Here is a 15,891-nt window from a genome sequence, read left to right on the forward strand (position 1 = left end):
TATTGATACTTTCTCTCCGAACAGGTTGTTGTCAGTAGTATCATTTTCAGACTAGATCAGCCTTGTGTTATTGTTGACCCTTGTCTACTCGTTGCAGTGGTCATTTCAGAAAGTAGAAAACACTGTCGTTATAATGACGGTGTACACAGTTGGTTGGTTTGTAACATCCTGCTTACAAATCAGTACAAGATAGTAGGGTTTCACAAGAAATAGTATTGCAATCACAAGTCTCTTGCACTTGAAGTGCATTCAACAATAACAATGTAATGTTGCTGTTTTTTCTGGAACACTTTCTGGAAACTATTCACAGAATTAGGTCACAACATTTGTCTGGGCACTGATTCTGGTTCTGTTTAGGAAATACTGCCTTAGAGAATATGTCCAATTGTGAAACAGACATCAGCCAGGGTTCATTGTCTAAAAAAAAGTATATTCCTGCTCCATCAAGTGTGGGGTGCCTACTGCCCCAGGGCCCCGTTGGTGTTGGTGGTCGGGTGGCAGTGGAGGTCAAAGGGGGCATAACAGTTAACAGTTCAGATCAAAACATTCTGCTGGCATCAAGAAAAACATTGAGGTTACATAAGCTTAAAAAAAACAAAAAACATTTAGAACAGCACAAGGACTCAAACAAGAAGTTATTTTGGCTGAGCTCCAAGAAAGTGATTCAAAGGGGAAGAAGGTGTCACCATGACGACAGCTGCACGTGGAGATTCTCGGAGGAGAATTTTGTTATTGTACCCAAATTAGCTCGATGAACCACAGCCTCCCTTTGGCACGGAACACATTCTTTTATACATAAGTAAATGTTTTACACAACAGATATGAACTTTAACACAAAGTATTGCCTGGGAATGAGTTATGATATAAAAACAAGATGTGAAACCCTTTTAAGGAAGAACTATAGTCTGTATAAAATGACATAGGAGGTCACTTGAATATCATTTGCAAAGTAGAGCTAATATTGTTAAATGGATAAATGTATTTTATCTTACTTCAGTCTAAATTCAAATGATGCACAATATGAATTATATTCCCATTCATCATTATGTAATGAATGAATTATTGAATGCTCAAAAGGAAACTAAAAATAATAAAAAAATAAACATATTTTTAGTAATTACATTCATACATTGTCTGCCTGTGAAATCATTTATTTAAAGACAGATTTCTGTGTAGGATTAGTGATCTATCATTAGACACTATAGTGAGTAAACACTATAAACACTATAGTGAGTAAACACTATAAACACTATAGTGAGTAAACACTATAGTGAGTAAACACTATAAACACTATAAACACTATAGTGAGTAAACACTATAGTGAGTAAACACTATAAACACTATAGTGAGTAAACACTATAAACACTATAGTGAGTAAACACTATAAACACTATAGTAGTAAACACTATAAACACTATAGTGAGTAAACACTATAAAACACTATAAACAGTAAAACACTATAAACACTATAGAGTAAACACTACACTATAGTGAGTAAACAATAGTGAGTAAACACTATAAACACTATAAACTATGAGTAAACACTATAGTGAGTAAACACTATAGTGAGTAAACACTATAGTGAGTAAACACTATAGTGAGTAAACACTATAGTGAGTAAACACTATAAACACTATAGTGAGTAAACACTATAAACACTATAGTAGTAAACACTATAGTGAGTAAACACTATAGTGTAAACACTATAGTGAGTAAACACTATAAACACTATAGTGAGTAAACACTATAAACACTATAGTGAGTAAACACTATAAACACTATAGTGAGTAAACATAAACACTATAGTATAAACACTATGAGTAAACACTATAAACACTATAGTGAGTAAACACTATAAACACTATAGTGAGTAAACACTATAAACACTATAGTGAGTAAACACTATAAACACTATAGTGAGTAAACACTATAAACACTAGTAAACACTATAGTGAGTAAACACTATAAACACTATAGTGAGTAAACACTATAAACACTATAGTGAGTAAACACTATAAACACTATAGTGAGTAAACACTATAAACACTATAGTAGTAAACACTATAAACACTATAGTGAGTAAACACTATAAACACTATAGTGAGTAAACACTATAAACACTGAGTAAACACTATAAACACTATAGTGAGTAAACACTATAAACACTATATAAACATAAAACACTATAACACTATAGTGAGTAAACACTATAAACACTATAGTGAGTAAACACTATAGTGTTGTTATAGTGAGTAAACACTATAGTGAGTAAACATATAGTGAGTAAACACTATAGTGAGTAAACACTATAGTAAAAACACTATAGTGAGTAAACACTATAAACACTATAGTGAGTAAACACTATAAACACTATAGTGAGTAAACACTATAAACACTATAGTGAGTAAACACTATAGTGAGTAAACACTATAAACACTATAGTGAGTAAACACTATAAACACTATAGTGAGTAAACACTATAAGTAAACACACTATAGTGAGTAAACACTATAAACACTATACACTAGTAAACACTATAGTGAGTAAACACTATAAGTAAACACTAAACAGTGAGTAAACACTATAGTGAGTAAACACTATAAACACTATAGTGAGTAAACACTATAAACACTATAGTGAGTAAACACTATAAACACTATAGTGAGTAAACACTATAAAAACACTATAAACACTATAAACACTATAAACACTGAGTAAACACTATAAACACTATAGTAAAACACTATAAACACTATAGTGATGTAAACACTATAAACACTAAAACACTATAAAAACACTATAGTGAGTAAACACTATAAACACTGAGTAAACACTATAAAAACACTATAAAAACACTATAGTAAACACTATAAACACTATAGTGAGTAAACACTATAGTGAGTAAACACTATAAACACTATAAGTAAACACTATAAACACTATAGTGAGTAAACACTATAGTGAGTAAACACTATAAACACTATAGTGAGTAAACACTATAGTGAGTAAACACTATAAACACTATAGTGAGTAAACACTATAAACACTATAGTGAGTAAACACTATAAACACTATAGTGAGTAAACACTATAAACACTATAAGTAAACACTATAGTGAGTAAACACTATAAAACACTATAAAACACTATAGTGAGTAAACACTATATAGTGAGTAAACACTATAAGTAAACACTATAGTGAGTAAACACTATAAACACTATAGTGAGTAAACACTATAAAAACACTATAAACACTATAAAAACACTATAGTAGTAAACTATAGTATAAACACTATAAAAACACTATAGTAAAACACTATAGTGAGTAAACACTATAAACACTATAAACACTATAAACACTATAGTGAGTAAACACTATAAACACTATAGTGAGTAAACACTATAGTGAGTAAACACTATAAACACTATAAACTCTATAGTGAGTAAACATAGTGAGTAAACACTATAAACACTTATAGTGAGTAAACACTATAAACACTATAGTGACTATATATAAACAATAAACACTATAAACACTATAGTAGTAAACACTATAAACACTATAAACACTATAGTAGTAAACACTATAAACACTATAAACACTATAGTAGTAAACACTATAAACACTATAGTGTTGTTATAGTGAGTAAACAGCGCCGCCCGCCGGCCCAGCAGGTGCTCACATGGAGCTCACTGACTGTCCCGCCTGAGTTCAAACTTTGGCGGTGCCGACACGAACGCGCTCGGTTTGACACACCTCACCTCCCGGAAAGGCGGGGCCGTCATTTACAGATGGTTAGACTCCTCCCGTCCCCCGCCGGTGGACTGCGCGCAGTAAAACCAACGAGCAACTGTGACGTAAGGCTTTTCTTTTCAAAACACTGTCGGACATGAGGAAGTGAGGAAGAGAGGAAGAGAGAGAGTGAGAGAGTGAGGAGTGAGAGAGTGAGAGAGTGAGAGAGAGAAAGAGCTTAACCAGACACAGCATGCAGAGAAACCTCAGACAACAACGGTAGCTAATGTCAGCTGGTCTGCTGTCTTCAATGGAGAGAAGCACAGAGGAAGAGGATGAAGAGGAAGAGGCAGCTACTGAGGAAGAGGATGAAGAAGGACACCTGATGTGAGCCGTCCACAGGTGGAGGACCTGACCCCTCTGTGGACACTCTGTCTCTGAGGCTCTGCAGAGAACTTGTGCACCAGGATGAGGATGACCCAGAGAGGGAGTCCAGTGAGATGTCTGGAGGTCCAGCAGAGAGAGACACCTGTGGTCCCTCCACATCAAGCCTCTCCTCCTCTGACCTCTCCACCCATCACCACGCCGGTGTTTCTCCATCCTCCTCATCCCCCTCCGTCTTGTCTTTGACTCCACCCTTGCCTGCTTCTGTGGAGCTCCCAGCGTTGTTGACTGATACAAGGCTGAACCTGGATGTGTACAAGGGAGGAGCAGCTGCACTGCCTCTGCTCTGGGGGTCCATCCCGGGTCAGCTGAGGGGCCTCTGGTACCTGAGACTGGGCTCTGAGGAGAGGCCAGGCCTGGATGATGCACTGGATGTCCTACCACAGCTGTCTGAGCTGCGTTCACTGGCTGTTCGGGGTACTTTTCTCATTCATTACATTACATTACATTACAGTCATGTAGCAGACGCTTTTATCCAAAGCGACTTACAGGAAGTGTATTCAACATAGGTATTCAAGAGAACTACTAGTCACCAGAAGTCATCAGTGCATCTCCTTTCTTAAACAAGCATCTAAAAGCATAAACCAGAGCAAAAGTATAGTGCAGAGGCAGATTACTACGAGAACAATAAGTGCAGCAGACTAATACGAATATAATAGGTGCTACAAACTAATATGAATAGGATAAGTGCAGTAAACAAATACGAATTCATTCATTACATATGGTATCCTCTGTTTTTAATCATATATATACAGTACCAGTCAAAAGTGTGGACACACCTTCTCATTCAACTACTTTGAAGAATCTAAAATATAAAACATATTCTGGTTTGTTGAGCATTTGTTTGTTTACCACATAATTCCATATGTGTTCCTTCATAGTTTGGATGTCTTCAATATTAATCTACAATGTAGAAATAAATAAATAAAGAAAAACCATTGAATGAGAAGGTGTGTCCAAGCTTTTGACTGGTACTGTAGTTAAATGGCTTATTGTTTTGGTTCTTACATACAAGATTAGATACTGTAAATGCTGTGTTAATGCATTCTCTTATGGTTGTCATTCTCTGTCTTTTTCCTTCTTTTTGTTAAATCTTTCTGCTTCTAACTGCACTTTTCTTTCTGATTAAAGGACACTGTTTCTATGACTCACAAGGTGACCCACTGCCTGGCCTCCTCACCACTTTGCCCGCATCTGTTTCCCTCCTCTCTCATCTGGTGCACCTGGATCTCTCCTTCAACCAGCTCACCCGTCTGCCGTCCTGCCTTCTCAGCTTGCCTGTGCTGTCCTTTCTGCTTCTCTGTCACAACCACCTCTCAGATTTACCCCCCGACATAGGCCAGCTGTCCTCCCTCACCCACCTGTCCCTCCTGGGGAACGAGCTGGTCTCTGTTCCCCAGAGTCTGGGTCAGCTGAAAGCACTACAGACGCTGGATATTTCACATAACCTTCTTCAGTATCTACCTGATGAAATTGGTTCTCTGGAGGAGCTTGTTAAGCTGGAATTGTCTCACAACAGGCTGAGGCAGCTACCAGAGAGCATGGGTAAGGGTGTACGCATGAGTGGGTGGGTAACTGAAAGAGCATTACAGTAATAAACTGGAATCATCATTTTATTTGGTGCAGATTAAATTCATTATTACAGCAGTAAAAAAAAAGGTGTAAATGTCTTTTTTGTTGCCCAGGCTCCCTCCTCGCCCTCAGGGAGCTCTTCATCTACAGCAACGACCTCCGCATGATCCCACATTGTCTGAACAAACTGCCTCTGCTGAAAATAGATGTGCGCGACAATCCTCTGGGACAACCCCCAACCCCTCCTCCTCTCTCTCCTACACCTGGTGAGCGGAGAAAAAAGGGGTTCAAATTGATTTGTGCTAAAATCCTTTTGACTGTATCGTAGTTAGATACGGCGTTTAAGTTTGCTTTAGGCATATTCACTCAGTTGAATCGCTGTTTTGTTATCAGATCAAGAAGAAACGAAACTTCAAGAGTTGCACCTTGGATATAACCAGCACAGGTGGAAATGTTTTCCTCAATCTGCAGTAATATTCTCAATTAGAGCTTTTCTGACTAGATTAAAGATGTCATGCTCCTTTTGCTCCTTAGTTTCTGTGTTTCGTCTGCTGGGTGTCATGTGTTTCTCCCAGGGGGGGCTGAGCTGCTGTTCCCCCCAGGGTGCCTGGTGACAACCACAAGACTGAAGTGGGTTGAGAGAAGGCCAGAAAGGAAGTGGGTGCGGCTGGAGGAGCATGACATTTTGCTGAGTCGTCCGTTGGAACTTCGTCCTCATGGAATTACATTTATAAAGGTATAGAATTGTAATGTGTCTATATACCACATCTGTTATAGGCACACTCCACTAATTTTCCAGATGAAGATCAGTTTACTTTTCATTTTTGGTGTTATTCTGTAAACAGTTGCCTAATTTTGTCAGTGGCTCCGGAGGAGCTTTGACTAGCCTTAAAAATAACCCTGATTAAGTCATAGTGATGTCATCAGGGTTCTCTCAGCGTGGGTTTAGAGACAAATCTATAACAGAAAGTCTGCATTACACACTGAAGGTGTGAGTGTTAAGAGACATGTGCATTCACCAGGCAGTGAGGATCTAAAGGAAAATATAAGCTAGTTGCATTATGGGAAATGTACAATCCAGTGTTTGTGGAGCTTGACCCAATAGGGATTAAAATTCAGAATATCTCAACCTCTGCTGCACAGATTTAGCTAATTTCTTATTTAATCTGTTTCAGAAGTCCCTCAATTTCATGGAAGTGTAAAACTATAAGTCTTGTGAAGACTTTTGTGAGAATATACAGAACATTTTGTGATTTGATCCTCAGGTTATTCTTGTTCCATCGTGTCTCTGTGTTCCTTCCTGCACTTGCATCACATAAAATGTACTTCAACTTTTAAATCCCTCCAGCCTGTGGATGTGTGTGTGCCATATCATCGGTCAAAAAGAAGGGAGGTGGTGGTGCAGAGGTTTGACGGAGAGTCATGGAGCACTCTGCCCACGGTTCTGAGGAGAGGAAGCGAGAGTCATAGCAGCCGACCTGGTGGACGTCCAGCCAGGGTAAATAAAAACCTCCCACTGCAAAATGATTCTTTACACTTGTGTTTAAGCTTTTTTTTCTTGTACAAATTGTAATATCATCGTTGATGTTCCTGTAGCTGGCCTGCTGTTCGGTGAGCCAGTTCTCCTGGTTTATGGCCGTGTCCCGTCCAGTAGAGGACAGTTGCTCTGTTACACCAGCTGGAGCCCTGCTGATATCCAGCGCTGACCCCGGAGTTAAGCTCCACTTCCCTCCAGACTCCACTGTGCAGACCCGCACTATAACATTACAGGTAACTCTACATTACGTAGAAGTCTATGTCAGTTTGTCGTTGGGGTATCTGCGGTTTGCAAGAGTTTAGTTTGTCTCTCCTCCTTTAGGTGCTGCAGGTGTCTGTGTCGGAGGTTCAGGCACTGTGTGGTGATCCTCAGGCTAGAGTTAGCCCTCTAATCTGCCTCTCCCAGACCCCCAGCATACATTTCCTACAGCCCATCAAAGTTCAGGTTCCTCTGCCATCAGGAGTAACGGGTACAGTATTCCTTCATTCTCATACATGTTTATAACAGAATGTATTAGCAAGTATAAACATGTCTGGTGCTCCTGCAGGCCACACAGTGGATACGTCCTGTTTGTATCTGCTACACGGAGACCCCACGGCCCAAACATGGACTGACATTACATCACAAGTCTCTCTCTATGTCACCCATTTGTATGCCATATTCTACATTACACATTTCTCCTGGTAAGTTGTTTTATAATACATAATCTCATAATGTATGTTTGATTAATATATTATCATTGTATTAACACAGCTCTGTGTTCGCCATCACAGGTACTGGCTGTGGTACACCACTCAGCGGTGTGTTAGTGGCGTGGTCAGGAAGGTCTATCAGAGGCTAAAACAGTTTAAAGTCCAGTTCCTCGTCCTCCAGAGGAAGACTGATCCTTCACAAGTTATGCTGCAGTGTTTACCTGCTAGCAAGGTTTGTCATTCTCCTCTCTGTGCCTTAACTCTGTAGTTTAATAGACCTAATTACACCAAGGACAGTCTGTACATCAGCCCTCTTCTCTCAGCCTCTGCACTGTGTCAAACACAGTCAAACAATTATGCATAAAACTTAAACAGTCATTGTGTTGCTTCTTGTCAAGGTGGACGGCAGAGTGCAGTCTTTGTCAGAGCAATACGATGGGCCTCTGCCCTCAGACCTGTGTGACCTGCTGGAAGGAGAGCAGTTCTTTGCTGGTTTTGAGAAGGGCTTAGATATCAGCACAGGTCTGAAGTCCTCTTTGAAGCTCTTCCATAAATAAACATTTCTTTCTGCTCCTTTTCTTTCTAGAGGTTTATTATGTGCTGTTGCGGAATGGGTTGTCCTGAAACAGACATTTATAAGAAGTCTTGAGATTTTGATTTCCTATTTTTTTTTCCTCCAGAGAGACCAGACTGTGTGGAGGGAAGACTGTGTTTTGAGTTTTACTCCAGCCTGAAGAATCTGAAGGAGGTGTACATCTGTCCAGCTCAGGGCCAGAAGGGGCCAGTGAGGGGACAAGTAAGAAACACTCCATATTTAACAGACAAGAAAGTGCAGTGACTGGAAGTAATGATTTCTGTTTAGTTTTTTTGTTTGTACACATATAATCACTGTCACTTTGTGAAGCTTACATTTCATGGCGGTACACATGGTGCAAGGACTGCATGATCTCATATACATGGTATTATAAGTAACACATTTAATATATCACTCATCTATATGCTGTACATTATAATCTACAATAAAGCTCCATTTATACAGGATTAAGGGGAAACACCTCCTAAATTAATAATTACAGTTTGTGAACATGAGCTGATCTCTCAAAGCCAAACCAGAGAAGTAATTGTCAAACTTTTGATGCCATCAAGTATAAAGTCTAGAGCTTCTCCATAGACAAAATAATGGAATACTGATTTTGAGGACCCACATAATGTTTTTATTTTTTTTATACTCAGATGACCTTTATTCTATTGTTTCTCAGTTGTGAAACAGAAATGTACTCATCTTCTCAGAACATTCCCTGGAGGCTCTCAGTTTCATCTTTAACTTCTCTCCTAGTTCAATGTCTATGGAGCAAAAACAGACTTTATACTTGATGACTCTACAAATGTGAATTTAAGTTTTTGATTTCGGAGAGAGTGTTTACTGATATATTTGAACGGCCTTTTTCTGAAAGACATTCTCTGAATCAACACAGACATGAAACACAAACGATATAATTTAACTTTCCGAGGATATCAAATCAAAACCTCCATTAATAATAAACATCCATAACTGCTTAGGAGTTTTTGTGAAAAGACACTTCCGAACTTTTTTCTCTACATCCGCGGGTACATTGCAATTGCTAATTTGGCATATTTTGAATGGTGCCTTTGCCAAAATGTAAACAAAAATAGGCCAAAAACTAAAATGGGGCTCAAAAGAACAGCCTGTTGGATAACATAACAGCAGCCCATTTGATGAGTTTATTTGCCCTCCTCCCCGGCTTTATTTTTTAAAAAGTGATACTGTAGCCAAGTAAGCTTATATGTAGTGTATTTTATCAGCATGTTTTCATATATCAGATGAGCAAACACATTTCTGACTTAATCCAGTTAATATAAATAAAAAAAGATGAAAAATGTCAGCAGCTATACCTGCAGAAAAAAACCTCAGAGATCCACTTTAGAATACAAGGACGTTGCTCTGTACGGCGATATAAATTACAGGAGGACCAGTGAGTCGGTAATGCAGCTGTAATTACTACTGCAATGTTAAAATCACCCTACGGACCCTAGAGAAATAAATCCAGTGTAAATGGGGCTTTAAGTGACCAGACAGTAGAAACCCCTGTACTCTGCAATATGATCCCAATCAACCCTGTAATGAATCCTACTTCTGTGATACTGTCAGGGACGTAACGATTCAACTCCATGGTAAATTTAGTCTTATATATATGTCAATCTATACACTATGAAAAGCAGTAAAATACACCTGTCAACATAATACATCAAACTGAAAAAGTACAACCTCAAAATGTTTCTTTCTTTTTTTTTTAAACACAAATACTTAAAGTACTGCTCTCTAATGAAACCAGGCTGAGCATTTTATTGTATGGATGTGGTCCCTCAGTCTTAAGTGTACCAACTCACCACAGCGGCCTGGCTCAGTGCTGTTTAGAAATGCACTTGTTATTTTTAGTCCCATCAATCAATTTGTATGCATTTTTTTGTACAACACCTTGAAAATATGTTACGTACCTCTGTTTCAGGTGTCTTTTTATAGAGGGGAATTTCCCAGCGATCTGCCAGAGGAAGTGGCGAGAAAGAGGAAAGGACCCGACAGTCAGTGGCTTGCAACTTTACCATTAAGACTTCCTGTCAGTTGAGTTGAAGAAAGTTCACATTATTTAATGTGCTACCTATATGTAACCTCAAAACCTAAAGGAAACTCTCCAAATATTATCTCCTCTCTGTTTTTTTCATAGGCTCTAAATTCAGACAATAGTTTCATCATGGAAGAGCTCCAGTATCCTCCTCTGAACCTAGGTGACCCGGAGAGCGGCTACCTAACCGAGGCCAACCTGCTGTCCATCTCTCTTCAGATAGGACAAGACTGGCGTGTTATCGGCATCAACCTTGGCTTAAGCTACCAGGAGTTGGACCGCATCCAGTACAAGTACAGGTACGAAAGGCCAACTGCACTCAACAATTCTGGTTAATCACAAAGCTCAATTATAAAAGTAATGATTCACTTTTTTTTTAAAGCATCCCTACATGTGTGAATGACTTACCCAGCAAAAGCCTCTAAGGGAATTGGGAGAGATGTAATGTGAGCGAAGGCAAACCGCAGGGGGAGAGAAATGGTAGAGAATTTTGATTGTTTTAATCTCCGCTGTCAGCCATCGCTAAGCCATCTGGGACACTGCAGGAGATTACACACAGGCTGATGCTCATCTGTCCTAACCCCCCCACCAACCCACACACACACACACACACACACACACACACACACACACACACACACACACACACACACACACACACACACACACACACACACTCCTCGTGATGCTCAGAAAACCTTGCGTGACGCATCCTGCAGTTGGAAGAAAAATGCATTATGTAGATGTTTAGAAGGTTTTCCACGTGAGGTTTTTGTATAGGAATACATTCACCTGTCAGTTTAATGATTTGTGTATTTGATGGAAGATGTCCAATAAATAAATACTACACATGAATAGGCTGTTAGTACATTTCATATAGTATGTAAGTACAGTATCTAGAAAATTATTTTATCCTACAGAGGAATTGAAACATACTGTTAATACTGCTGGTATAAAATTTAGAATAACATTTTGCAGTGATGTGAGAACTGTTATTATTTTTAATCAAAATATATATTTACGTCAGTTATCTTTCAATCCTTTGGTAGTTCACTGTAGCTGGTGTAAAATGTATTGTGTATGTTCTTCTGTCCTCACCAGGGACAACCTGGGAGCCTTGGTGTTGGACATGCTGTTCCACTGGGCCGGGGGACAGAGGAATGCAGGACCAGGAGCAGTGTCTCGGCTGGTGACCGCCATGATGGAGAGCGGCAGGAGAGACCTGGCAGAAGAGATTGAGGACACTGTCAGTTTAGGAAGGAGAAAATACTCAGAATCACTGAGGCGGGTAGGACTGGAAGAACCCCACAACGCAGGAGTAGATGAACCCACGCTGGGTGCAGATGGCTGACTTACACTTGAGCAGCCTGTTTGTTTACAATGTGTCCCCATCATCTCATCCTGCTGTCCAAACAACTGTTAACTGGGGTACCAAAAAACATCTCTCAACACAATCATGATAGCCAGTCAACAGCTGGTGGCAGCTTTCATGTGACCTACGGAAGACAGATGAAATGGATGGACTGCATAAAGAAGATGAGCTGAGGCTTGTTTTTCCACTTTTTAAAAAAGGTCTCAGTTTTCAACACCATGAAAGCCAAATTCTGCCGGGAAAAGACAAACATTTGTGAAAAGTTATATAAGTAAATACTCATGGTAATTCAAAATGATGAAGTCACCATTTTTGACTTAATATTTTTGCTTAGTGTGTCCTAATTTTGACGTAATACCTCATAATTGTGAATTACAGCAATATGATAATTGACTCATTATCATCATTTTGACTCGTTATCCCATAATTTGACCTTGTGTTACATAATTGTGACCTATCATATCAACATTTAGGCTTAATAAGTCAAAATTTAGAATTTATTTTCTTTTACTTACTGTCTTACTCAGTAAGTCAGATTTTTGACTATGCTGTCATTTTGGCTGATTTATTTTGGACTCACCACAAGTAGTTTTAATCAATTTCATATTTTTTTTCATTTCTTAGCAGACATTTTGTCATTCACTTTTTGCTGTTTGTGGTCGGGGTTAAGAGGCAAAGCAAACACTGGGAGCTGTTGGTCTATAAAGACCTGGACTACTTACTGAAAGTGCAACAGGAGGCCATTGTATGGTTGATTAAATGTCTTCCTTGTGTGCCTTTTGGTCACCTAGAAACCGGCTGAGCTGCAGCACATATCAGTGACATATCAGGACATATGATCTTTTTTAAATGCAAGTATGAATTACCACTATTTTCAGTAAAACTGTTATGTAAAGGAACGTGTCAGTGGTTTTACTTCACGCTGAGAGTCCTGCAGTGAGTCATTTGCTCGTTTTGACACTTATAGCTGCATGCTGCACATCATCCCCAATGTTTCAGCTGCAGCCATGTTTTCTATTTTAGTTTTCAAGGTCATGGGGTTGAGATGAGACGTCATGATGACGCCGGGCCCCATCCCCACCCCCACCCCTCCATCCTCCACCACTAGAGGTACTTATACTACACACCACTAGAGGTACTTATACTACACACCACTAGAGGTACTTATACTACTCACCACTAGAGGTACTTCCACTACTCACCACTAGAGGTACTTATACACCACCACTAGAGGTACTTATACTACTCACCACTAGAGGTACTTATACTACTCACCACTAGAGGTACTTATACTACTCACCACTAGAGGTACTTATACTACACACCACTAGAGGTACTTATACTACTCACCACTAGAGGTACTTATACTACTCACCACTAGAGGTACTTATACTACTCACCACTAGAGTACTACTTATACACTCACCACTAGAGGTACTTATACTACTCACCACTAGAGGTACTTATACTACTCACCACTAGAGGTACTTATACTACTCACCACTAGAGGTACTTATACTACACCACTAGAGGTACTTATACTACTCACCACTAGAGGTACTACTTCACCACTAGAGGTACTTATACTACACCACTAGAGGTACTTATACTACTCACCACTAGAGGTACTTATACTACTCACCACTAGAGGTACTTATACTACTCACCACTAGAGGTACTTATACTACTCACCACTAGAGGTACTTATACTACTCACCACTAGAGGTACTTATACTACTCACCACTAGAGGTACTTATACTACTCACCACTAGAGGTACATACTACACCACTAGAGGTACTTATACTACTCACCACTAGAGGTACTTACTCACCACTAGAGGTACTACTACACCACTAGAGGTACTTATACTACTCACCACTAGAGGTACTTATACTACTCACCACTAGAGGTACTTATACTACTCACCACTAGAGGTACTTATACTACTCACCACTAGAGGTACTTATACTACTCACCACTAGAGGTACTTATACTACTCACCACTAGAGGTACTTATACTACTCACCACTAGAGGTACTTATACTACTCACCACTAGAGGTACTTATACTACTCACCACTAGAGGTACTTCACCACTAGATACTACACACCACTAGAGGTACTTATACTACTCACCACTAGAGGTACTTATACTACTCACCACTAGAGGTACTTATACTACTCACCACTAGAGGTACTTATACTACTCACCACTAGAGGTACTTATACTACACACCACTAGAGGTACTTATACTACTCACCACTAGAGGTACTTATACTACTCACCACTAGAGGTACTTATACTACTCACCACTAGAGGTACTTACCACTAGAGGTACTTATACTACTCACCACTAGAGGTACTACTACTTCCACCACTAGAGGTACTTATACTACTCACCACTAGAGGTACATACTCTACTAGAGGTACTTATACTACTCACCACTAGAGGTACTTATACTACTCACCACTCACCACTAGAGGTACTTCCACTACTCACCACTAGAGGTACTTATACTACTCACCACTAGAGGTACTTATACTACTCACCACTAGAGGTACTTATACTACTCACCACTAGAGGTACTTATACTACTCACTACACTCCACTAGAGGTACTTATACTACTCACCACTAGAGGTACTCCACTACACACCACTAGAGGTACTTATACTACCACCACTAGAGGTACTTATACTACTCACCACTAGAGGTACTTATACTACTCACCACTAGAGGTACTTATACTACTCACCACTAGAGGTACTTATACTACTCACCACTAGAGGTACTTATACTACTCACCACTAGAGGTACTTATACTACTCACCACTAGAGGTACTTATACTACACACCACTAGAGGTACTTATACTACTCACCACTAGAGGTACTTATACTACTCACCACTAGAGGTACTTATACTACTCACCACTAGAGGTACTTATACTACTCACCACCACTAGAGGTACTTATACTCACCACTAGAGGTACTTATACTACTCACCACTAGAGGTACTTATACTACTACCACTAGAGGTACTTATACTACTACTTATACTACACCACTAGAGGTACTTATACTACTCACCACTAGAGGTACTTATACTCACCACTAGAGGTACTTATACTACACCAGAGGTACTTATACTACTCACCACTAGAGGTACTTATACTACCACCACTAGAGGTACTTATACTACTCACCACTAGAGGTACTTATACTACTCACCACTAGAGGTACTTATACTACTCACCACTAGAGGTACTTATACTACTCACCACTAGAGGTACTACTCACCACTAGAGGTACTTATACTACTCACCACTAGAGGTACTTATACTACTACACCACTAGAGGTACTTATACTACTCACCACTAGAGGTACTTATACTACTCACCACTAGAGGTACTTATACTACTCACCACTAGAGGTACTTATACTACTCACCACTAGAGGTACTTATACTACTTATACCACTACCACTAGAGGTACTTATACTACTCACCACTAGAGGTACTTATACTACTCACCACTAGAGGTACTTATACTACTCACCACTAGAGGTACTTATACTACTCACCACTAGAGGTACTTATACTACCACTAGAGGTACTTATACTACTCACCACTAGAGGTACTTATACTACTCACCACTAGAGGTACTTATACTACTCACCACTAGAGGTACTTATACTACTCACCACTAGAGGTACTTATACTACTCACCACTAGAGGTACTTATACTACTCACCACTAGAGGTACTTATACTACCACTAGAGGTACTTATACTACTCACCACTAGAGGTACTTATACTACACACCACTAGAGGTACTTATACTACTCACCACTAGAGGTACTTATACTACTCACCACTAGAGGTACTTATACTACTC

General features: G+C 39.3%; 1 protein-coding gene across 1 annotated transcript; it reads left to right on the top strand.

Moving 5' to 3' along the window:
- Positions 1-133: 133 nt before the first annotated feature.
- On the top strand, positions 134-12,854 carry pidd1 (p53-induced death domain protein 1). The gene is made up of 16 exons (XM_054619461.1): positions 134-148; positions 4,125-4,593; positions 5,308-5,721; positions 5,862-6,014; positions 6,142-6,193; positions 6,283-6,484; positions 7,097-7,246; positions 7,345-7,518; positions 7,607-7,754; positions 7,833-7,968; positions 8,059-8,209; positions 8,376-8,499; positions 8,658-8,773; positions 10,506-10,613; positions 10,722-10,918; positions 11,721-12,854. Exons 1-16 carry the CDS (start codon positions 134-136, stop codon positions 11,968-11,970), a joined length of 2,859 nt encoding a protein of 952 aa, XP_054475436.1. The 3' UTR covers positions 11,971-12,854.
- Positions 12,855-15,891: the final 3,037 nt, after the last annotated feature.

This window comes from Anoplopoma fimbria, chromosome 19 (assembly GCF_027596085.1).
Source record: "Anoplopoma fimbria isolate UVic2021 breed Golden Eagle Sablefish chromosome 19, Afim_UVic_2022, whole genome shotgun sequence".
NCBI classification, from domain to species: Eukaryota; Metazoa; Chordata; class Actinopteri; order Perciformes; family Anoplopomatidae; genus Anoplopoma; species Anoplopoma fimbria.